General features: G+C 32.9%; 1 protein-coding gene across 7 annotated transcripts in view; it reads right to left on the reverse strand.

The window, feature by feature from the left end:
- The window catches only part of LOC123564890 (pro-neuregulin-1, membrane-bound isoform-like), an 87,051-nt gene that overhangs the window by 23,181 nt on the left and 37,740 nt on the right, over positions 1–26,130 (reverse strand). For 6 of the 7 annotated variants that reach the window (XM_053537531.1, XM_045358799.2, XM_045358801.2 and 3 more), the window contains exons 2-3: positions 2,185–2,368; positions 104–222 (exon numbers count right to left, since the gene is read on the reverse strand). In XM_053537531.1, the coding sequence (XP_053393506.1) occupies positions 104–222; positions 2,185–2,336 (271 nt within the window). In that variant the 5' untranslated portion in view covers positions 2,337–2,368. Of the gene's footprint in view, positions 1–103; positions 223–2,184; positions 2,369–5,547; positions 5,817–26,130 lie in introns of those variants that run through there. The other variant, XM_045358804.2, reaches the window with a different exon arrangement.

Raw genomic sequence — 26,130 nt, forward strand, 5'->3', positions numbered from 1 at the left:
CAATCAAAATGTATTAAACTCTGGTTCTGAAACATGATGCAAAGCACATACAAAGGATGTTTTAAATCTTCCTGAATATTTTCTAACATGTAAACAAACTAACCTCCTCCAATTTTTATCACAGCCTCTTGCTTCACAGCTCCTCCTACGTTTCTTGCAATACATTCGTAAATTCCCGAATCTCCGGCGACTGCCTTTCGGATAGTGAGACGAGAACCCTTCCTGTAAAAGCAATATTAATATTGTAATATAAATATAAACAATAACAAAAGAAATACTGCAGCGTGTTTTTGCAGAACTTTCAGTATAGTTGTGTCAGTTTGCCAACATCCTATGATACCGGCGCAAGTGGAGCGTCTTTGAACATTTCCAGAATATCCGTTGACAATACAATTCATACAGCATTGTGGAACTCTTTCATGTTTTATTTTCTGGTAAAACGACAAGGCCTTAAATCGTTTAATGAAAAAACAACATTACTTTGTTGTACAAAACAAACATAAATCATGCTGAAGACTTTATTTGAACTATAATGTTGGTTAAGCTAAATGACATGTCGCACTGCGTTCCGCGTTTAGTTACAAGTAAAATAAATTTACGAGTAGTTCTCCAAATACGATTGACATTTTTGCACTCAAACAACGCTATGATTATGTTTCTCCAAAACATACAATTTGGCAGCATCTCTCGGACTACGCCTTGTGTATGGCATGGCATGGTTGTTCAATGATAATTTGCAAACAAATCTTATCACGAATGTACTAAACAACGGATTGATGCCTTAAGCATGTTCGGATGTGCCACGTGGTGGGCCAAAACCTCTGATAATCCAGTGCCAGCACGAAGAATGTCGATTCACCATTTCAAAAACACTTGCCACGCATCATTTTAATCTCTTAAATCCTCAAAAATGAACTCTTTAGAAAAGACAATATGAGTTTGCTTATATGTAAGTATAGCTAAATGATGAATAAAAAGCACACATTGATCCAAAGGAGCAATAATTAACCCTCGTCAAAGTCAGTTAAAGCAACACCATCATCAAGACTGTGAGACATATTTGTAAACAGTTTACATATACTAAGTAGTACAACAAAGAAAATAAAAATAAAAACTTAGAAAAAGGTTTATTAGAAACTAATAAAAGTGATATGTTTCTGTAAATCATACCGATGGAAAAATGGACATGTGTAAATACTTCTACGGTTTCAAGAAGTAAATTTATGCATCATTCTATACTTCTTATCAAATTTTTCTAGTATTCTGTTTAATTTGAAATTTTGCTTTTTTTTTTACAGTAGGACAGCATTTACAAAGTCATCCTTCTGCCAGATAAGTTTTCACACTGTGAAATTGTGAAAATGTCTTAGATCATGTTTTCATTATAAATTCAAATTTTTCACAGTGACTATCAATTAAATTAAAAAGAAATGGTATCGCGTTGGTATTACAAAGAAGATTACACATACAGGTTGTCAAGTACTAAATACTGCTATAAAATCGCATTCTTCTAGGACCATAAATTACAAAACTTTGGAATAGACAAGTTAACGATAGATTTAAAATCCTTAAAAAGTCGACAATTTAACGACAGACACAGCATTTGAAAAGGTTGCTCTGCTATATATCTTGTTTTAAATATGATAATTTTCTGCACTTTTACGCGCAAAATGAGAATGTTTCGCTATACTTTTTAAACCGAACGTTCAAACCTTAGTAGCAGACTGGTTAAAGAACCACTTGCCTCTTATGAATATCATCCATCTTCTTCGCAGAGGACCGATGGTCCCTACCAAGATACCTATCCAGGAACAATACTTTGGCCCGAGGTCATCCGTATAAAGGTTGAAAGTGAGAATTTAAATAACTTATTGTTCTTTGTGTTCTGGCAGTTTTAAAAAGCGTAGAGGGCAATGAAACTTTGCGAGAACAACCATTCTGTAGGGACATACAACTTTGCACAATTTCATTAGTATAGATATGGAAAAACAAGTTATGACAACTTGAATATTTGGCAATATTTTCTATAGTCTAAGTCTTGAACACGGGTACTAGAGCGGCATCTGGGATTATTTCACTGCAAAAGCATTGCGAAATAACAAAACAAACAAACAACCAAACAACAACAACAGCAGTAACAGCAGCAGCTGCTGCAATAACAACAAACTAGATCTTCGTACTTACTTTGTGGTCCGTATTCGCACTTTTTTCTTAGGTAAAGTATTGATATCCTTTCCATCTTTTAACCATGTGAATACTGCATTAGGTAATGGCTTTCTTTTTAATCTACAGTTCAATTCCAATTTTTTCCCTTCTTCAATCGTTTGGTCTTTCATTATTCTTTTTGGATCGAAGTTGGGAAGTTTAACTGCAAAGACAAAAATAAATACATCAATTTACATTTTTCGCTTTTGCTGAAAAATACTATTTCATGCCCTTTAAATTATTCACAAACACTACGGCCATCAATTTCATCCTCATGATTATCACCATACTTACATACTGACTTTTATCGTAGTATATTTTTACTAACCAGTTATCTCCACAAAAAAATATTTTCACTATTGTAACAAAACGCTTTCTGAATATTCACTTAACCATATTATATTTTGTGAACTGTATTTTGCGATTTCCAAATAATTAATGCCTGGTAAGAGTCTCTATATCTTGTTTTTCAGCATTACTATGACAACAGAACAATTATGAAAATTAGTGTAATTACCATACAAATGGAGGAATTTAAAGTATTTACATACATATTGTTATTGACCATCTGGCTGGGTGTGGAATATGTTATTTTTTACATTATCTGTTAATATAATTACTCTTTCCGTGACCGACAAAAATATTGAAAATGAAAATGAAAATGGTATCTACGGTCAAATAGCGGAATTGAAAAATCATACTACACATGGAAAATACATGTGCACGATGTTCACGAATTTCAGAGAAACACAGATTTATTTTCTGCTATTTTTTTTCTTGGTCGCTGCAGATGCTATAAAAATATTAACAATATTAATAACGACGAAAACATACTTTATGAGGATGATTAACATCTTCTAGAATCAGAAATCGAGTAATTTATAGTCATTTAGGTGTTTATGGTAACAGATGGACTATATTTGAACGTCAATATGTCATCCGCAGTCCAGGAAAAAATTTATGAATGCGGATTGATTAATAATTTCCCGAAATATGATATGTTTGGCATTAAATACGATACGCAATCGACGACTATTATGAAAAACACTTAGCAAATAGATACCAACACAGACAAACGGCAGTTCTAAATAAGAAAATATCATCAGAATAGCACCTCGAACGAATAAACATGGAAATTCAGGAGATTAACCTTGTACCTTACGCTCGTGTTCAGGATCTAAGACTGCAGCGATATTGATTCGACTGCGTCTAAATCATACTAGAAGCAGTCTTCAGGGAGAAGTCGGTATAGTTGTTGGGTTGTGTGTACTATTGCTCATTGCTCACTATCATATATCAAGTTGTTTCAATTTCCCTTAAGATTTTAAGGGATTGTCTTAAATCTTGAGAAATATGAAAAAAATAATGAAGTACAAAACTTAAATGATTTTTTGCAATTAAATAATGATAAAACTATGAAACTGCATGCCTAATAAGAAGAACTCACATTTTATTATTGTTGCAATTTAGTGTCTCGCAATAATACTCTACATGTTTTACGAAAGTAATATACTAATTATAATAGAACTCAGGGGATTATTCTAATACTAACATTATATGGCTGATGACATTTTATCTGGATTTTGTTAATATTTGTAAAAGGTTAAATACTGGACCAGACTGATGAAATTACATAGTTATAATTGCAATTTACGTTTATGCTGTATTTTTATTCTAATTTTTGTTTACATTAAGATACTCAACATTTAACTTCTATAACCATTTCTTATTGGGGATACACGTCAAATATAAAGCTTTTATACTTCATCGTTTGTGTTCTGAATCATATATAAGATAACATTTTAAGATTATTTGCCGTGTAAACATAAAATAAACAAAAGTCACTCATGTTTCTAACACCGTGTTTATCTTTCAACAAACACATTTAACCAGCCGTATAAATTGACAAATCACAATTTAACCACATAGCACCTCGGTGTCATCAATGTTGAATGAAACGTCTTTTAAAGCCCTTCCGCCTACTCGATTTTCTTTAAGATTATTGCGCAGTCGTTTGCGCAACCGCTCTGATCTGTCATTCATTTTATGTAAATCGATCTTAATGTTTAAGCATTCCATAAATTCTTCATTGTATTATTTATAGCATGACTTATTGTAAATATATATTGCGGTTTTATATAAAAAAGACTTCATATCTATAATACGATATTATAATATGTAAATTTAAGTAACAATGCACTGTGCAATACAGTGATATAAATCCAGTGATAAAATTGACCATATATGACCAAAATGTGACTAATATTACCGTTTCATGATGATATAACATACAACCAGCCATTCATGGTTAAAGACCATTTGGTAAGGGGCTTTGTTACCGCAATAATGTGCGGTTTGTTTAAAAACGTCTTTGCAATAAAGGTATACATTTTAATGAAGCTATTTCATTCATGAGAATCGACATAAAACTGGCTGAAGATAAATGATTTCTTACAAGAATTGTACCTAATAGATCATTATCACACTTAAATAATTATTTGTGTTGTGATATATTTTTTCAATCTGTTTCCAAAAAAAAATGTTCTTAAACATTTTCCGAACCTATATGATCTGTTTGTTTTGGGTTTAACACCGTTTTTCAACAGTATTTCGCTTAGTAACGGCGGACAGTGTTCCTGGATTCTGCACCGGTACTAACCTGTTCTCCGTAAGTAACTGCCAACATTCCAAAATGAATCAGATGTGGGGGACGAATGATTTCAGACGCAGTGTCTTTTGTCAATCGTATAGGAGAACATACGCCTCGCCCGGGGATCGAACACACGACCTCGCGATCCGTAGATCTGCTCTCTCCATATTGAGCTAAGCGAGCGGACGGGGAACCTCTATAATATGATGAGCAACCTTATTGCCTAATGCTATTGATTAGAAATCGTTTAAGTAATTATAGTCATTTCTCTTATTTGCAGAAGAAATCAGATCAAATAACTCAAAATAATTGGAAATGAAATTAATGGTCGTTTCTGTTTAACTATGATTTTCAATATGTTACTTTCTCTAGACAAATCAAATGAGTTAATACAGTTACAATACATTTCCCCAAGCCAGATTATGAGGATACGATAGTATATGAAGTATGTACCAATCCAACAAATAGAATTTCGCCATATTTTACTATATAACCAATATACGGACAAATAGAATTTCACCATATTTTACTATATAACCAATATACGGACGAATAGAATTTCACCATATAATTTCACCATATTTTACTATATAACCAATATACAGACAAATAGAAAACTCTTGGCAAAAATGGACAAGTAAGTCACAATCATATTTCGCCGCCCTTGTAAATGATATAAAAGTAACACTTACACTTCTACCAGTTATAGTGAAATCCTTTTTTTGTATTCTATAATTCTCTTTGGTACCAAGCCTTAAGAATCTATCACTACGTAAATGTCAGTCCGACAATGAAACATATATTTCAAATCTGAACAAGCTACAATTACAGATATTTTAAATAATTTAGTCACATATACAAATGTATTTTAAAACAACTCCGGCGATTTTTTTTATCTAACTCCAAGACCGAAAATTTCTTTAAAAGACAGTAAAGTCACAATTTAATACTCAGTATTTCTGACTTCCATCTATAGGATGTTTTTCAAATCTGACAAAGCAACGATAGCAAATATTCAAAATATGTTGTTGAAATATATACGATTATATTTCTAAATTTCACGCCAACTGACTATGAAAAGTACTAGATATTTTAAAGGCTTTTTCAGTATCATCACGCAATAGTACCATTTTACACAATTCAACGCCTTCCTATGAATTTGCAAATTACATCTATAGATATTCAGGCAGCCTTGACTAACATTTCTTGTTTAATTGCTTATGAAATGGTTGACGTTTTGTCAAACGTAAACGGTGATTTATTAATACGCATGCAACCTGCAGTTTGAATGATCTAAAACATGTTCATATAACATTAAACTTCATCATAATAAATTATGTAACATGCACGAATCGGGCATGTGTCCTTTATATAAACGTTACTTCATTGCAGTAATAATTATGATGTTACCTTTTAATGAAGCAGTTTTCAAATCCATAGAATGTGCAGATAAGATGGACTGTTTGCAAAGATTTAAGCAAGTCCGTATTAAGAACTCCACTGGTTTAAAACTTTAATTTAATAGTTATATGTAGATTTGTACCAATACAACGAATCTGAAGTAACCTACTTGATGGGTATTATCTTTTAAACCTTTGGAAACACATCATTTAAGATGTCTGATGACTAATAAATCTATTGTAGGTGTCCAGTTTTGTCCTCGTTTTAAATTTCGTACAAAAGAAAAAAACAAGCAACACTCATATAAATACTTAGTCACACGTTTTTGAAATGATTGCATATTTTTGATGATGTAGCGATGAGAAGATGTTTTGATCAAAGCTGTTTGTAATATATCTATTTCTTACTTCAAGTTATTTCAATGTATGTGTTTTCAAGAGGGTATAGGATGGTGCATGTAGGCTATGACCGTTGCTATCTGGTTCAGTCCCAAGATCACAGTAACGCTTTAAACTGTGCAAAGTCTGTGGTCCCCTACTACCAAAAATAGAGTTGTTAGAATTCTGTTTTTATTCGGAACACACTATATTTGAAACTGAAACTTTAATCATAATGTAGCAAAAAGGGCAGGAAACGAATATTTTTCGCACTTCATGCACTCTTGTTGTTGTAGATTAATTAGATACATGGATCCTGGTACATTCATTACTCGTATATTTGGAAAGATAAATCTTTGATGTCGCCGATCCTTAGGTGGACAATGAGACTTTGATACAAGCGGATTAGTTTAAAAATCCACATTTAATCAGTACATTTCACTCTGATAAGCACGTCACATTTTATGCCTTTGATCTGGAAATAATCCGTTTAGTTACTGTACATTTGTTGGTTTACTTCATAAGATTAGGGCAATTAAGCTTACAGAAGGAATAACGCTACTTTCAAATGAGACAGTAAAGAGTGCCTACAAATGAATCAGTACGAATAAACAAGTAATAGCAGATAATTACAGTAAGGCAGCACATGCTATGGTCAGTACCCAATATGACACGGTTATAGTTTAAGTATGGTACACTAGGTTATTTTTGCGCGTCGTTTTATCTCTCGATTTGACAGGCACACACATTCGCGTTTTTTTAAATTAGCGCTTAGTAATTGGATATGAATTCGGAGAATATACCTTTTAACATCCACGAGCAATTTGAATTCGCGTGTACCCTGTTCGCGAATATTGGCGATTACAGAACGCTCGCGAATAATATCCAGTTTACAGTATATGAGAAAAAAGAACAATAGCCTTAAGAAAACAGTGATTATACCACCAAGCGGCAGCAAAGATAAATGTCTCCTATGGCGTACAAGTCACCTTAATGGCTAGCTTAGCTTGAACTAATTAGGAAGACAGCGGAATAGAATAAAGGCTTAATTATGAAGAGGGGAGAAAAGAATACAGATCATTAAGAATAAACAAAATCACGAAACTTTGATGTCATATAGGAGTGTATTTACGTATGTTAAAACACGACTTCAATAAATTAACAATAAAAAAATGTAAACGTCAGAAAAAAATCTGTGACCAACGACCTGTGTATATCCCTAAGGCCTGGATTCAGGATACATCCTTTTAATTTTTATAAAGCTTATCCCAACATTGTAGAAAACAGAATCTTTGTTGAAAAAAAAAAAGATCTTGCTCTTCATTCATGACTTGTACAATAAAGAATAAACAATGTATAAGCTATACTTTGATGATGATTGTTTTGAACGTACGTTTTGCGTGTTTATGGGCAACAAGAGCAATAGAAGACCATTTTTTTGTGTTACTCCGTATCATTTGTCATTCATATCTACGAAAACATCTATTGTAACTTAAATAGAAAGAATACTTTACAATGTTCAACAAATATGTGATAAACAGGGTAATAGTATGACAAATATCAAATTGTATGGTATAGGTTTTTGCTAGGTTTCTGAAAAAAAAAACCCATAATGAACTATATGTAACTCTACCTTGCTTCGCAAAGTTCATACTGACGAATGTAATAAACAAACTAGTGCACGAATGAAATGAAGGTAAGTGATTAATCAAATACTACTACACCTTCTTTCGGCTAATAAAGGTAACCACTGGACATATTTTGGAGTACCATATAATTTAAATCATCATCAAAATCTGATTCATAAATGAAGATTTATTTATCACGAAAGTGTACCAACAGCAAAATGTTCTATTGTAATTCCATATCTCAGACTAAACCCCATCTCATTCTCCAAACCCGTTACTTTCCTGATTTATCCATTACCGTTTTTATCGGATATAAATTTGAAATTTTATTACATCTCCGATAACTGACGAATTGTCAGGTACAACCGAATCTCTCGTTTTTTTCCAAACAGGTGAACCCACCCGCTGCATATTGTGGTTTACAGGAGATATCAGGCTGAAAGTTATCTAACATTATGTCAGTGTACCCTACGAGTTTAATTTCGGTGCATAGATTTGAACAAAATGATTCTGTATCCAGATATATCTGCAACTGAGACCAACTGAGTTGCCTGCGTTAACAGGTACAAGCATGATTTAACCCCTATGAAACTCAACAGTGTATGAACAAGTGTAAATTGTTAAATGACGCCGAAAGCAACGCTGACGATACTGCTACTTAAAATAATGGTAATGGTAAAGACATTGAAGATACATCTCATCTCATAAAACATTCACGATTATATTTTATTAACATTTTATTCAAGAAGTTATGTCAGTACATTTGCAGATCACCTGCACCACCCACAAGAAGTCAACCCCTTTTTATACAGACCATCACGTCATAAATAAAAATATAGACTTGAATGAATATTAAGTACCGCCTGTAAGTCTTATTCCAAAACCATGGTTTGTTTTCCATTGCATTTGCCAGGTGAAAAAAGAGAATAATTAATCAATCTCGACATTAAAAACAGTAATATATAGTACACTTTTAAATAAATCATTGTTTATATTGGATACCTTTATATAAAGCACCGCTCATCAATATGTACTTGTAGCAACATATGTACACAAGTTCTCTATTACAAAAAATAACCAGCTATCTATCGCGCAGACATGTGAAAGTTAAGGTCATTTAATACAGCATACTTATAATTATACACGATTCTCATCAAATTGGCAACATGTTCCAAAAATATTTATCGATAACAGCACCTATCTTATCACTTCATATAAATCTTTACCAATTTCTCATCCAAAGATCACGCCGTGTAAAAGTGAGAGAACCTCATTTGGGACAAAAATTCGGCAAATCTCGTCTGCTGCGAATTCAGCTGATATATCGATCACTTTAGCTTGTTTATTTCATAATATTTTTTTTTTTGCAATTTCAAGGCTATCCGAATGTTACTAAGAATCTTTTGCAACTGTTTTCACAGACTGGGAGAAGTGAGGCAATTCAAGATTAAACAATAAGTTACATTCCAATTCCTTTTGTGTGGAATCGTTTCTATTTGTGATTTAAAAATACACATTCTTTCAACTTATTTGTTTGACTGTGGAGTTGTTTTATGCTTATTTCTCTGTTTTGCTCCCAATTCTCAGCAGACGTTTTGGAACGCTTCACACGCTATACATTAATACATAATTTCTGCTTGCATATTACCGTATCTCGTGCGAGCATATAGCAGACGACACAGACTGTCACCGTAATGAAAATGTAATAAATGAGAAACAATCGTCTACAGATCTTTATAAAAACGCAATAATAGTTGACAATTATTCAAAACTGGGACAAATTGGTAAACGCGGCACCAAGACAATTTCATCAAATTCAGCATTTTTCTCTTGTTTTTCTAATTACACTCTTCCAATACTTAAAACAGACGAATCAAGTGTCTTTATTCAGAAACCACTTGTTCCAGTGAATTTCACGTGAGTTTGCATACACTTTTGGCTATTAGTCACCGAGCATCGATGTTTCCAATATTCCAGACAGGCGCTAGACAGGTAGACATAGTATCCGTAACTTTCTTCGTTTCTTCTACTATAATGTTCTTTACAGCCATATTTCATTTCAAAGGAAAATGTTAACCCAACGTACCAACAGCTCAGATTATGGCACTCTTATATTTTTAGGTAAACAAAGCACAGTTTTGAAGCGAGTTGTAATAAGAATAATACCATCTTGTACAAAAAAAAGAGAAAAAGTAACGAACACCTCCACAAATAAAAAAAAAAGTTGTTTTAATGGGTTTCAGTTATATAAAAATGATATTTCTTTCATTTCTATCTAACTATAATTGTTAAATAAAAATCTTATTAATATATTCTTTTTATACATTGTACCAAACTCTCAAAGAGAGATTTGCTAAAATAAAGGTCTTTCAATAGATATAAAAACGTCTGTGTTCTGTAACATATTTTTTCTTAAGCAGTTTTGTTGAGCTGTATATAAATGCTTTTTTTTTTTTTTACTATTTGCCATTAATCCCCGTTCTGGCTGCTCTCCAGTCCCTATGATGATACTCTCTTTAAGCTTAATAGGATTAACAGATAACCCTTCTAACGGTTCTTTTCTGTAATAATTCCAAGATACGATCTTCAAGAGATTTAACATATTTTTGGATTATCCTGACATGTTGTATATCATTAGCGCATGATATTTTTCCAGAAAAGTTATTCCTGTTTTTATTTATATGTGTATATCAATTCAAGAAATTATCACAGGGTTTGCAATCTGCGAGAGCTGAATTATTATTATTCAAAACAAAAAAGATTAAACAGAAATATATCTGCGATCATTTAAAGGACACCTGTTTAAAGATTATGTTAAGAAAACATGCCAAAAGTAAAGGTTATTCAAGGTCTTTTTGGCTTACCTATAGTAAAAGGAAGAAAGCAAAGCATTCCTAGGACAATTATTTCGCTTAAGCACTTCAGCAAGAGAAACAAAGTGAATTTATAGCAGTTTCATGTTTTGAGGATGTTAACCTTTAGCCTGCTGTCGGCAAGAGATTCTGCCTTTGCGACCAGTGCAGACCAAGATCAGCCTGCACATCCGTGCAGTCTGAGTTCGCTATTCAGTCAGTAAATTTTCAGTGACCCCCACTCTCGAATAATAAATGATTCTGTCCAAATTGAAAGATGGACCAGTTCATTATAGAAATTTAGCATGGTAAGGGTAAAAGTCTTCACTACCATGGTTCTTAGAGCTCCTGGTACACCAATAAGACTTCAGACTGGTCAGCAATGTTGAAAGAATAAGTTCTATATAAGTTTTCTTTCGTTCTAATCCCTTTCGTACTTGTAATATGTTCCTAATTGTGAAATGTAATTGTTATGTAATTTTCGAAATAAATACGTTTAAACTAAAGAATATGGAACCGTGGTATTCAGTTACATATTATCCGGTCATGCTACGCCTGTAACGCACTGTCCACCAATTCGACCATCTTGATAAAGGTGATAGACATAAAGTCACCTTTTAACATCTGATTCCCAATCTAAGATACGAATATTCGTGTAAGTCGTATACGGAATCAATTACGATATTATTTCACTATCTCGCCAAAAGATTAATTCCATATAAAAAGAATCAATTTCTATTCAAAACATGTTCTTTTACAGGATAAAAAATGTCTGACTAAATCAGAAATTCTGTGGAACCAATTCTCCAGGGAGTCTCCCGCTAAAAACCATCATACTTTTTACCGCGTATTTTGTGTTACTAATCTTACTGACTAACACCCTTGCTAGATTTCTAACACCCAAACGGGAAGCGACGGGAATAACGTGTCTGTCGTCAATCCCGGACCAGTATTATTATCTACAGCTCGTTTTTCCTGAAATAATAGTATCATGTTTAAACGTAATTGCCCATACTGGGGGAACCATTATTAAGGATGACGTTTTATTAATTTAGATCTAGGAGCAATATTGACCTTACAATTACACCGCTATTATTTTCGTATTAGGGTCATGTTTTGCCTCTAATGTTCATTATTGTAAGTTAGAGCACTAGCAGTTTAAAAACAAACAAATATTGCAGAAAACAAATGCAACAGAAACGTATACACATGCGGGTTAATTTCGTCAAGGAATTGGTGTTCTATCCCAGAACAAACCTCTGCACCGAGTTACCCGACTTGTCTGGCCGATAAACGGCGGTCGATGAACGAGGTACAGCATAGGTTTTAAGACATTTAACAGCCATAAAAAACGCTACCGTGAACAATACATCATTTATTTACTAGCGTACCTCACACTGGCAAAATTGCTTACAAGCATACCCAGCTGTTGATTTATGGCTCGTTGGAATACAAATCCTTTGTAAAGACGTGTTAAACAACAGTCAAAAGACATATAATAGACAGTGGTTATTAACTGAAAATATGCTCCCGTTCAACAGGTGATAAAGCAGAACTGAAATTGGTCGGTTCTAGAAAAGTGCATACACATAAACCATCATAATTATTAAAGCTTCCTCAGTTTTCATTTGCATGTAATGAGTACTTCTATCAAGATCTTGAATTCTTGCAAAGAAGTATTATAAGATATTCTCGACACTACTACAGAACCTGAGGCTACGCAGACCTTGCTTTGAAAATGTATTTGATTTGAAAAAAATAATGTTTCACTATACGTCTGTATAAAACTAACCACATTAAAAGGTTGAATACTGTATAAACACGATTGTCTCATGTGGTAGCTGATCAGACTACAAAGGTTTTGCAAGTCTGAACATTTACCATAAACTACAACAAATATCACGTCATATGTTATAAAATATAAAGAAGCCTGCGTAATCTAAGAGTTGACATTGAGAGTCAACTCAAAAAAATCTAACTAAAATCAGACAGGCAAAACGGACTGCAATCCACGCCACTGGATAAAACTCGTTACTGCAATCACAGTTTACCGCCCCCCCCCCCCCCCCCCCTGCAACTTATGACCCATGCATTTCATAGTTCGCCGTCACAGGTGCCACAAAAAACTAAATGTACAGGTTATTTACAATTTTTTCTCCGTCTTGTTAGAGAAAACCGAAAATATCCAGTTGGCATATTGTCCTTGATTACGAGATTTAGTCAGAATCTATCGCCTAGATATTATGACCCTGTTTTATGAAACAGTTTCATTAAGCTTCAAGATGTGATTTCTTGGAACAGTAATGAAATTTCGTGTTTTAGTGTCAATAAACATTGGAGCAGTGTAATACGTCAAATATCACATCAGTTCTCATGTGAGAAAATATAATTGCTCGTACAATATACTACAAATATCAATATGTCCTTCTGTATTATGTAACCGAATAAAAGGTCCATAACATCTCAAAGTTATTAAGGCACTTATAGCACTATAATAAGCATGTACTTAAGAGCTACTTTAACATTGCTATGAAAGTTATAGCCTTTTATACTATCGAATATCACGTTTTTTACTCTATAAAATCATATAAAGGAACCGATCGCTCTGGAAGTAAATGAATACGCGACTATCAGTTACCCCTGCCAGACTACAATATTGATCAGACAGCGTTTTCCCCAATCTGCCCAGATATATATAACGGTATTGTTGATTGTTGTATATGAAAGCAAAATCTCCTACTTATCATAAAGATCATCTCCTTACAGTCGTCTGAAGATATGTCAATATTAAAGCTCTTTTTATGCTTCCTGTTTTATTATAGACGACCACATAAAACTATATTGTGTAAGCCCATGTACAAGATATCATAGCGGTTTTTATGAAAGCATACATGTATAAAGCAATATATTCGCGCTTTCCGTCAGGAGTTTTTCAATTCCTGTAAATCTAAACTTCACGAAATCCTCGTGGGTTCTTCAGTTCATTGTAAATACCAGACTGTTCAAGGAATTGTATCATATTTTCATTATTTCAATGGTATACGAGATATTCTATATCAGTGACGAGACGGTGTATATTATACAATTATTGACTATTTCATAGGTTGATATCAGGATTTATCAACCCGAAAAGAGTTATATTCACCGAGCCGAAGGCGAGGTGAATATAACTTTTTGAGGGTTGATAAATCTTGATATCAACCTATGAAAAAGTCAATAATTGTTTTATTACATGAATAAATGTAAAGTCGGTCTTGTTATTACAATTGTAACTTTAATAAAGAAATAAGGAATAAATTTAGACCAAATCAGGTTGATATTGGTTTTCCAAGCACCTACTTTGATCTATTTTTATTTTCGTTCTATTTATAACCCATGATAAGTTGATACGATATGTACTCATTACTTTTCAAACCGTTTTCAGCCAATCAGAGAAACAATAGAGTACAGTCATGTAATAACATCTTTTATCAAATTCTTCGAACTTTGAAGCATTCTTGTTCATACCGCGTATTTGACACATATTAATATATAAAAATAAAGTTTGCAAGATAAAAAATACCCTAAAACCCAGTCACTAAATTTAAAAGAGACTTTGATTTGTTTAAGATTAAAGGAATTAAACTTCCGGAAAGATCTCACAGAGGTATAGGAACAAAAGTTATTAACAAAAAATAAAGACTTCATTAAGAGAAACCTGATTGCAGCTGAGAACCATGCCAGATGCATCATTATTATCTACAGAGAATATCAAGTCTGGATTCCATCATTGTTCGGTCAATACTGAATCAGACAGCACATTCTGGAAAGCAGTGTGTTTGCCAAAGTTCAAATGCTTTTCCCAAACAGCACTAAATAAGGTATTAATGTAGAATGGATAATATCCGCGATTCTTTTATTATCGCGAAAATTTAATTCACGAACAGAGAGGCACGCGAGTTCATTTTTTTCTCAAAAATATATCAAAATTTACGAAGCGCGAGTTCTCAAAACCGCGAATATGTTTAACGGCGATTACACTGTATTTAATAGCGATTACAAATGTAGTTAATAGCGATTATATTGTAGTTCACAGCGATGACACTGCAGTTAACAGCGATTACACAGTAGTTAAATGTGACGAATGTCAATTCAGAGAAATATTCTACATCCACAAAATTCTTATAATCATGAAATTAGGGTACAAAAATGAATAAACGAATTGGTACGTTTTTATATTTAAAAATGCACATTAACATTAAGACTTGTGGTCGAGATACACCTAAGATTATATTTAATGTGTTGTTGGATGTACAGCATTAGTTGAGAAGAATTATTACCGTTTCTGAAAGCAAGTAAACGATTAGAAATATATAGAATAAACTAAAAAGGCAGTCTATTTTGTAGCCAAGAACATCAGTGGATATAACGTTTATTACAGACATTTCATAGCCTCTCTGATAGCGATGTTTTGGTAACGTATTACCTTGAAAGAACTGGGTTATTCGCTTACTATTTAGTCTAGAATTCGCAAGAATATTTACACTATTCGGCTCCAGAGCATCTTGTCTGTCTTAAGAAAACATTGAATCGCTACAGGAATTAAACAGACTGTAACCAACGGGGTACCCGAGATAGAAGGAAACATATTGTATATTCGGACTTTTTTTTGCATCTGGTAAAACAAGTTCGATCTTAACTCAATGATAGTTGGAAGCGGACTATTTTAGTTTTATTGACGATTCAGCTACATAATATCACCACGAAACTGAAAAATCCGTGTATAAAGTTTAGATAAATCAATTTTCATTGACCAGTTTATCCTACTTTTTTTGACTATCCAATCAGAACTTTATTCATTGAAATGAAACCTTACATCCCTTTTACAAGTGATGTTTGTAATTGTTTAAAAAATTACATGCCATCATCTCGTGAATTTTACGGTCAAGCTTAATGTACTAACATATTTAACCTTAGTAAATGCATGAAAGAAATACTGATATACTTGCATATTTTAACAGCGAAGCAATTATTAAAGAGTGAATTAAGCTGAACATGCATTTTGTTTTACTGATATACTGTGAATGATATAAGCGGTGAATGTCAAACAACTATGCGGGATACTTGCGTATTTCAACAGCACATATGTTTTATGTGGTACTGTTTATTTCAAATGCAACGATAGTAATTTCACCTAATTATGTTACGGTACCAGTTATCGTATCATTTAGTCAGTGCAAATATACTTCTACACTTTTGGTTGCAGTTTACTTACAGCATAGAATAAAAGAAAAAAAAACAACAACAACAAAAACACCAATTATCGTCCTTTGTAATTTAACTATCAATGTTGGTACTTGAATATAAGTGCAGTTTTATTACACGTAAAAAGGGTATGTGCAACTTCATATATTTAGAGCACAAAAAGAGAAAAAAGGATTCTTTAGAAAAAAAGCTTTCATCCGTCAAAAGGTACTCAAACATATTTAAGTCAAAAATTTATCTGTTATTGCAAAATGTCGCGCAAACGGTAAGAAAAAAAATGCGGATAGAAAAATTCTGCAGTGGTATTTTTTTTATCTATGGTAGCAGGCACTGCGCTTAATGAATATGCACTTGCTAGAGTAAAAAAAATGACAAGCTTGTGGGTACTTTGTATGTTATAAACATTAAAATCATATCATAAACGCTGAGGGCACGAAAGGTGATTGTGCGGATGAGAGATAAGTAACATGCGGCTATATATAACTAGTTTTTAATAAGGAACTGCTGGCCGTACTGAGAAAATGCATTCAGTACGCTCCAGCGGAATAACATCTAGAAGAAAGAGAAACCACGACGGTTGCGCCGTAATTACATAATATTTGCGGTGTGCTGTAACGATTATTTTGCCATAAACATTGAAACTGTCGTCATTTCCTTTACTATAAAACGTGCTAATTTTATTACCCTTAACATCAAATTTATCTTGCATAAATCCGCAAAAAAATGTGTCAGGATAAAATTTAATATAACATACTTGTGAATAATTCATGTGTAATATAACACACTTTCCCGTCCGTAGATTAATGTTTATTAAATATTAGTAATATTTATCATTTCATTTCGTAAATGTGAAACTTCAGTAGAACTAATCCCTAGATGAAAATGAAATCTATAAACTGTTATTTTCAAATGAGAGTGAAATCTAAATCGATGACGGTATGGCGCAACGTGCTGAAACGCTGGCATGGTGTTTAAATAAGTCTCCACAGAAAAGTAAAGTTTAGAAACGTTTAGTGCAAGGTGTTAATGATCAGTATAATTGAACAGGCAAAATGGTAGTCACGGGGGCAACATTGTCATCTAAACTGACACTTTGTAGTGTTTCATTTACGAAGAAATTCGTTTGTTATATTTAACTCTAAGTTACTATGTAACTGCGGTCACTTGACCCAGTACTTACAGAGCTATGACCTATATTGTATACAGGTATGCGGTTAACCGAGGACCTACTTTTAGGAGGTACTGACTCATTTCTACACTAGAAACTGATCACTTCCTTAAATAAAAAAGCCAAAGATGTTACATGGTCAGTGACGTTAATGGACCGAGACTACATATTGTATGTGTCATCATACACTTTAAACAACGTTACAAAGTGTAACCAATGACGGGTTTAACACAGCCTTACTTATGCAAGCAAAATTTTTTTTCTTTGAAAATTGAATCAGTTTGAATAACGCTATGACAAATGCAGTTGTTAAACAGTAGTACTGTATACTTTTATATTTCATTTTAAATTTAAAAAGTATAAAAACATATTATAACAAGTACATTTTGTATAGTTACTACAGAAATTCGAGCCCGCTAAAATCCGCCTACATTAAAATCACCAATAACACAAATTAATCTCAAAATTGAAAACACTTTACAAACCGGTTGATAGCTTTAATTGACTTATTTATTGATGGTGGAGAAAATAAAGTAGGTATTCCTTATATCTAATCTATCTCTTTTCAGGCTGGAACCCTATATATCAAGCGAATATCATAGACAACACACGTAATTCATCAATGAGTTAGATAAATCTGTCTTCATTTATTTTAAGTCTGAAGATGTTAAAGCGAAACCTGGGAACCCCATAGAGACAATTAGTGTTTTAAGTACATCTCGTTCCCAATGCATTCCATTAAGAATATTGAAATTTTCTAACAGTTTGGAGGTTAGTTTCACGTATGATATCTTTCTTATAAATACATTTCGATTATTTTAAGTAAATGAAAACGGGGAAAATTTAGAAGTTAAAATGTGCAGAAACGATAAAAACCAAAATTCAAACTGTTGGAAGATTAATCAAACATTAAACGGGAAACGAGCAGGTTAATTTTGCATGTCTTCTAAAGTAAAGAAAAATATTTGCAAAATCATCGGGCCAGTTTCTCAATAAATGCACAATGCGGCTAATACGACACGTTAAGATGGTATCGCATGAAGATTTAGCGCTACTATCAGAAAGAAAATCTACAAATATGCCAACTTGTATGATACTTCTTCAGAATGATTGACAATGTATTTAACCAACAATAATTCAAAAATATTTCACAAAATGAGTTCCTAGTTTTTGATAACGCAATTTTGTGTACTAGTGTTCATACTGTTATAACGGATAATAAAGGATTTAAAATACGTCTTTGTGGAACTCCAGGTTGACAATCAAAGCGTTTCGTTAACTGTAAGGCAAAGACATTTCAAAATCTGATTGAGATAGTTAACTACAAAAATGACAGGTGCTTGAGTGTCAGGTGTTAAATAATTTACAGATCGATTTTAAGGGTCAATGTCTTTGGAAATGCATGCTAAAATATGACAGTATTACATTTCAACTTGTTTCCATAATACAAAACAATTACCGCTGTTTGAAATGCGTACCTAGTACGTTTCTACTTTTTAAAATCTATTTGAGCTAAGAGCTATATAGAAAACGTCACTCCAGTTGTTTTTTCTCGAATATCTAAGGCATAGTATTAATTAATTTTCAAATATCAATAAAACAATGCCTAAAGAGGATAAGTATTTACGACAAAAGCGTATTAAGAAGCAGCGGGCCCTATGTCAAAGACATGGGTAATTTTCCAATAGGTCCATAAAACCATTTACAAGACAATAAATGTCAAAGATGCCGTGTAAGCAATGCGTCATTTGCAATTACTTATCTGTAAAAGAAAGGTGGTTAAAGACGTAGTGTAGTATAGGAAAGTCCCATTGTGGTAATAGATATTGATAAGTCCACAAGCCGAGTCCTTAATTGGAATGAGCAGAAAATACACCGTCTAGTCTGACGGAGACTGGTTACCGGAATTTGCTTTATCAACTGTGACCGTTTTAGGAGCGGTCAGGACCTGGTACTGGTAATGAATCGTCATGCATTGTCAGTTGTAAGTATAATAATCTTTTAACCGCCAATTGTCCATCCAGAAACACATAGTTTGGTAATTACACATTTTACGTATTTTTGAGGTCTTGTGAAACATTGACTGGGCAAGATATCACTTGACTTTTTAAATGAAAATATTAGGGTGAAGTCTAATATTGCTGGATAAATATCACGCAGTGCTACTTTATTAAGTAAACAATTGCACAAACTGGATGTTCCAGAATATTTGCCCAAAATACAGTCTCGTGTACCTTTGGAATGTATGTTATACTTTGAAGTAAAGTATTACAGAAACCCTTCGTTTTTTTTTTATTTCCCAATCATAGAAATTCGAAATTAAATTGTATAAATCAAATTATATTTAAGAGATAGATGATTCTAATTTAAGGTAATTTAAGGAATTTAACCATAGAGATAAGATCTTTGCTAAAGAAAATTTTCCTAAACACATTCCTATTAAATTGTTTCAAATTGCTACCTGTCACTGTTAATTCTAAGGGACAAATACCACTCGACAAAAACAGAATAATGATAACTACTGGTTGATCCAACTACTAGTATTGCGAGATTGCAATTCTTGCAGATCTTATTTTTCGTAACATATTTTCATATAAAAATTTGAAAGAACTCAATGGCACTGAGTTCATTAAACATGATTGTGATAATAAGAAATTATTTTGATAAGTGGATTTTACTCCTGAATATTTTTATGTTCTGTCTTTTTGTCAACGAAAAAAGTATATTAATTGTTTAAAACTTGAAAGCTGATCATGTCATTTACAATGCTTTTAGCACAAACCCTTATATGTATATCACTAAAATGTTTCTATTCCTCTTGCAAAGATGTGTTTAAAAAATGATAGTTACGGAATTCTGAAACCGAACAGTTGATCTTGACAACTTCTGTGGAATTGCAATGCAAATATTTGACTGAATTCCTAATCGAATCAATTCATGATATAGAAGCAAATCTACACGAGATTACACGAGATAGAAAACGAGAATTAATAGCGTTAGGAGCCAAAAGAAAGGAAATCGATTTCTCCTGTCCAGAATTATAACGTATCCAATTAGGAACAGAATAGATCTCCAAGTGGGTGCCGGTTAAAGTATATATTAATAGGATGGTTGTGGCGACAAGTGAGGGAAATTGTGTGCAAATAATTGTTTTTATCACGCTTAATCAGTCCCATTTTGTTCGGCACAATCGCATAGTGTAAAAAGTGCACGAGATTTCGCGTAACTTTTTTATTCTAAAAATGAAACTACTGTTAGTTAGAACAGACTCACGACGTTATGTTCACTTCTACATGTGTAAGTATACCGATACTGTGATCATAAAACAAGCTGTTTTTACAAAGGTCGTATAAAGGTCAAAGATTGATGCGGACACTCACATTCACGCAATAGATAATGAAATGAAAGAACTTTAGATGAGAAAGTAACTGTCATAAAGTTAATTTGATTAAATGTACATTATTTATCAAAAGCCATTTGATCATATCGGCATCATCAAACGACAAAACGAAAATAAAACCACCAATGATGGTCTAGATACACAATGAGGTAAACAATCACTGGAAAATAATCAAAGAACGGGCCTGAAAACACAGGAGGCATGGCCATCCACTCCGCTAGTTGGAAATCTAGACATAGATACTGGGATGTGATTAATGTGTTAGGACTTTGCAAACTATTTTCAAAAATGCAGACCTTGCTCCTCCCCACATTTCGGGTTCCCGGAAAAAATAGATTCGCTACAGGTCAAAATCAGTATGTGGAAGTGTTTTGCATTCTGGCGGTCTCATGGCTACAGAGCGTAATGGTTCCACTAACAAAAAGCGATCTACAGACAGAAACTTAAGAACAATAAATTAAAGGAGTATTGTAAATTTTGGAGAAATCAGCGTCATGGTTGTTAAGCAACAGGTCAATGACACGATATTGCAACTGATATAGCTTGTAGAAAATCAGTCGGAGGCCCAATATCAGATCAACAGTACAGTTCATTTCCAGGAGGCATCGGTTTGGGTTGCATAGATTCAGAGAAAACACTCTTCTTCCGACACATCCTAATCATATACATTATGCCATGCACGTGTGGTCAATGTTTTAAAAGACAGCCGAGGTTTGTTTCGGTTCAAAGATAATTAAATCTTTCACGCAGGTTCAAATTTTATTACGCTTGGAAATTTAATCCGGTTTTCTTCTGGTTCTATCAAAATCCCCCGGTGAGATTCTAAATAGATATTTTTTCCATGAGACATTATGGAATCGTTTGCATATTTTGAATTTGGCCATCTGTATTGGATCACATTTAGAAATGAAACATTCTAAAATAGAATCCAACGATTCACGAGAAGCTCTGTGAATTAAACGAAACATTTACACTGAACATATCTCCCACTAATTATATAGAAACAGACGCTCTGCATCATGTCCATAACACTTATGCAGAACATATAGGAAATGCAGAACATTTTAATAGGATTTAATAGGATTTTAAAGGCCAGATTCTTTATCATTTCAGTTTGCAAATTTTATTATTTCTCGAAAATTTGAAACACTGATATCTAAATTATCAAGACTGGATTATTTTTAGATCACCTGAGTAAAAAATGTGTACGATGTATTCACTAGGAAACAATTAAAAAAGATTACTCGCAGACGCAGCGGGAATTGAAAGCTTTTAAAAGCTTATTCTGAATATAACTGACGAATGAACTGCAGAAGCTATTACGCATAATTAATTTCTTGCGCTTTTATCGTTTATCAATAATTTCATAAAATTTAATGGTGATACCGAGCCTCGTTTCTAGTCGATTTTTTTTTTCAAATTTCAGCAGTCATATTGTGTAGAACGAATAACATTAGTACATTTTGATACAGTACTGCATTTACTTAAACGAAAATAAATGTGCATAGAGAAATTTTTAGAAGTTTCTAAAATCGTTTTTACATGATCCTATTGCACCATCAATATTGCATTATCAATATGATGTGTTGCATTCATTATATTTTCCGTAACAATTCTGTTTTGAGTCTATTTTGTTCTGACAAAGCAGTCTAATCGTGTTGGATATGCTTCTCCCAAAGGATTTCTTCACAGGCATATTCAGAGACGTTGCAATAAAATTGTTTCAATTTAATCCACGAAGTTACCCAATGCACCTTTGGTAAGAGCCAATATCAACTATAGGTAATATAGACAAGGGGGATGTTAAACCATTCATGATTGGAAAGATAGTGGTTTAATTTCGATTTTGTTTAAAGCTGTTTAATTATTTATAAAGCATGTCTCTAAAAAAAGCTTGCAATTTGAGATGTGGGATTGAAGTTGATGCAGTAAGGGAAACGAATCGTTGAATTATGTATTATTTAGTACAGCTCATGTAGCCTAAAGGAGACAGTTCGACGAAGCAAACTTTTGATATATGCGGAAAAGAATTGAAATATAAATGAGTTGGTATTGATAGAAGTTTTGTTTAAGTACTTATATTCTCATTAGAGAAATGTGCGTGGGGAAAACGAGTCAATAGCCTTCAAGATAGCTAGCAGAATTCAATTGCAATAACCCATTGTCGCCAATTGAGTAACTAGACTCTTCAATGTGGAGGCGGCTTTGGTATGCAGTTATTTATAACCACAAAGATTTTGCTGATAACGCCATATTTTTCTAAATAGATGGTGAATGGCAAATAGAGTCGTGCGTATATTTAATTCAAAAGAGGGTAATTTAGGTATTGGTATATTGATTAACAGAGAATGTTATTCCAGATTCTAAGTGCCCGAAATAAGGTACCACCCAAAACCCATTTCCGTACGATCCCAATATATTGTAGATTTTTCACAGCTCGTAAAATCTTACTACAGTTAAGAGCGGAAATGCAAACACTTCATACCTTAAATGTAAACAGGCGAGTAGCTTTAATTTTGAATGTAAAATGCAGAGTCAACATACCACAAACGCCTGAAATATAATCAACCCACTCGTTTTTGATAAAAGTATTCTATCGTATGTATATACACACAAATCATACGATATATAACCTTACTTTAAAAGTAAAAAAATAGCATCCGATTTCTCTTAATCTCCTACATAATGTGGGAAGAAATACAAATACCCTACTTTTATTTTATCAAGGTGATATTTTACAAAATCATGTCGTATTAAATTTGTTAATTTTGTAATTCATGATAAAATGAATGTTAAATCTGAAACAAGGTCTAAACCTATTTTACTTCAACAGGAAAAAAATATCACTTTATTATAATAATCTAAACTATTTAACTTCGGATTAACGGCCGTAAGCTTAATCTTTTATAAATTAATGTAATCTATAAGTCGTTAAGTCCTGGAATTGCAAGATTTAAATTTTATGAACCAAAGTATTTACTTATTCTTAAACGAAACAAAACACACGCAACAGTGTCTGACTTTAAAACACGCCTTTCCTCAAGTCATATTATAAATATGTTACCAGTCAAAGACATTCAATACCAGAAAATATTTGATTAGGGAGATATAATTATGTAAAGAATCACAAAGAAAATGACGCACGATGTGATAAATAAAAATGCAGACAAACATTCTCAGAGTTCAACCATTCAGACAGGCATTCTCAAGAGTTCAACCATTCAGACAGGCATTCTCAGAGTTCAAACATTACTACACGATATGTACATATTCCAACAACACAAAAAAAAACCGAAGTCACTAATTTCTGAAATATTTGTATAATTACTTTGCCACTGCATAGTCATTTAGAGATGATATAGGGACAGACAGACTGACTATTTTAATACATATGAATCAAGTTGCACTAACATAACGTTAAAGATATACTTCAAGATACTCTCATTGTTACCATTAGTCATGTAGAAGGGCAACTCAATGAACAAAAAGAACGCAGTCTTAACACCAAACAGTAAACCGCATGCGGTCAAGAGAACTGGAATTAGACTTTTTGTCTCACTGTCATTATCTTTACCGACAGAAAAATATTTCTGTTCCGAAACAATGATGAAACAATAAAAGGTTAAAAGGAATGACTAAATACATCGTGTAAGAATTCAGTACACTTGAAAATGAACTGCTATCAAACACTACGTGTTTAGAATTCCAAATTAACATTTACGATAATGCAGCACATTCATTATGTAGTCTCATTCATATGTCACACGCTTCCTTACAAACATATCCGCACTTACATCTACAGGTAAGCTCATATGATTTAGAATAATCTGTTTTATGTACATGCAAAAATATATACCATTAAATTTACTTCATATTTTACCAACGTTTACATAATTACAAAAGAAGATGGTGTAAGGTCCTCCCGCAGTGTTGTTCAGTGAACTGAGTTTTGACGTAAAGATCCATTATCATATAACAGTCCGAAAATTTGGTTATGCTAATTTTTAAAAATACACATATAAAACATGTCCTGCGTATAAAAACCAAGACCTAAGAATTTTCATTTTCCTCAAAGTATAACTGAAGTAACACCTATGAGAAAACGTCATTCTTGTCTGATGGGTGTCTTTTAACGTGTCAAATTTCAGTCTTATTTTGCATGATGTATGACTGTCCATAATTAACTTACTTTCCATTTTATCTTCCATTATGACAGACCATAAGCACGAGAATGTTTCCAGTTATATCCACCTAAATGAAATAGAAACCTCTAGCAAAGAGTTCCACAATAAAACTGACATAATATTATGAGGCGATTATTTTAAAAATTAAACTTCAAAGGCACGGCCTTAAGTTGGAATTAAATTTGGTCTATGCAATATAATAATATTTGTGTCATAACGTATTTATTAAAATACTTGATGAGATTAGAAACAGTTCTGTTTTTGGTGGTTAGGGGGTCAGCTAAGTTCTTTATTTATTTGCTGAGTAACAGTGATAATGTATCTTTACGAATCGGTTGCAAATAATATAAAAAATATAATTAAAGTTGCGGATAATGTCAAACAAAATACAATACTAAAGAATGACTTATTTATCCTTAAATATTGTAACAATGTTCTGTTATTTCAACATGGAGAAATTATCCTCCAATTACGTCACTACTATGGTAATATGTGCGAAAAAATGTTACTTTACACCGTAACAGGAAGCTCGTCATTTTCCCTTTCTCTTTTTGAATGTACTCAAGGTGATTTCATGCACACTTCGTTATTCTTTTTAACTATTACAAGTTCACGTTCTAAAATTTGTAATAGAAATAATACCAATAGAATCGTGGAGCACTTTGCGAAATTACGTCACTAAAACTGATGCGTGCTTTAATAGGACCAATGAATATTAATGATCATGCTTCCCTCTGATTTGAAACTTTTATGATTTATTCAGTCATTTAGTCCAGACGAAGAGTGCAATAAAAATACTACAGCGGAAAAAACTACATTAAAATGCCGTGAACAACGTGAAATTTGTAACAGTGGCCGCAGAGTATATGGTTCACTCAAAAAGCCGGAACTTTTATCTGATAAAACCTGTCATAGAGAATTACAGTAAGATATTAATGTAGAAAATGCATATCGTTTTCAAGATGAGATTAGAACATCAAATATCAATTATGAAGAGGACAGAGAATTAGATGTCTGGTAA

The sequence above is a fragment of the Mercenaria mercenaria genome, chromosome 2, assembly GCF_021730395.1.
Source record: "Mercenaria mercenaria strain notata chromosome 2, MADL_Memer_1, whole genome shotgun sequence".
Classification (NCBI taxonomy): domain Eukaryota; kingdom Metazoa; phylum Mollusca; class Bivalvia; order Venerida; family Veneridae; genus Mercenaria; species Mercenaria mercenaria.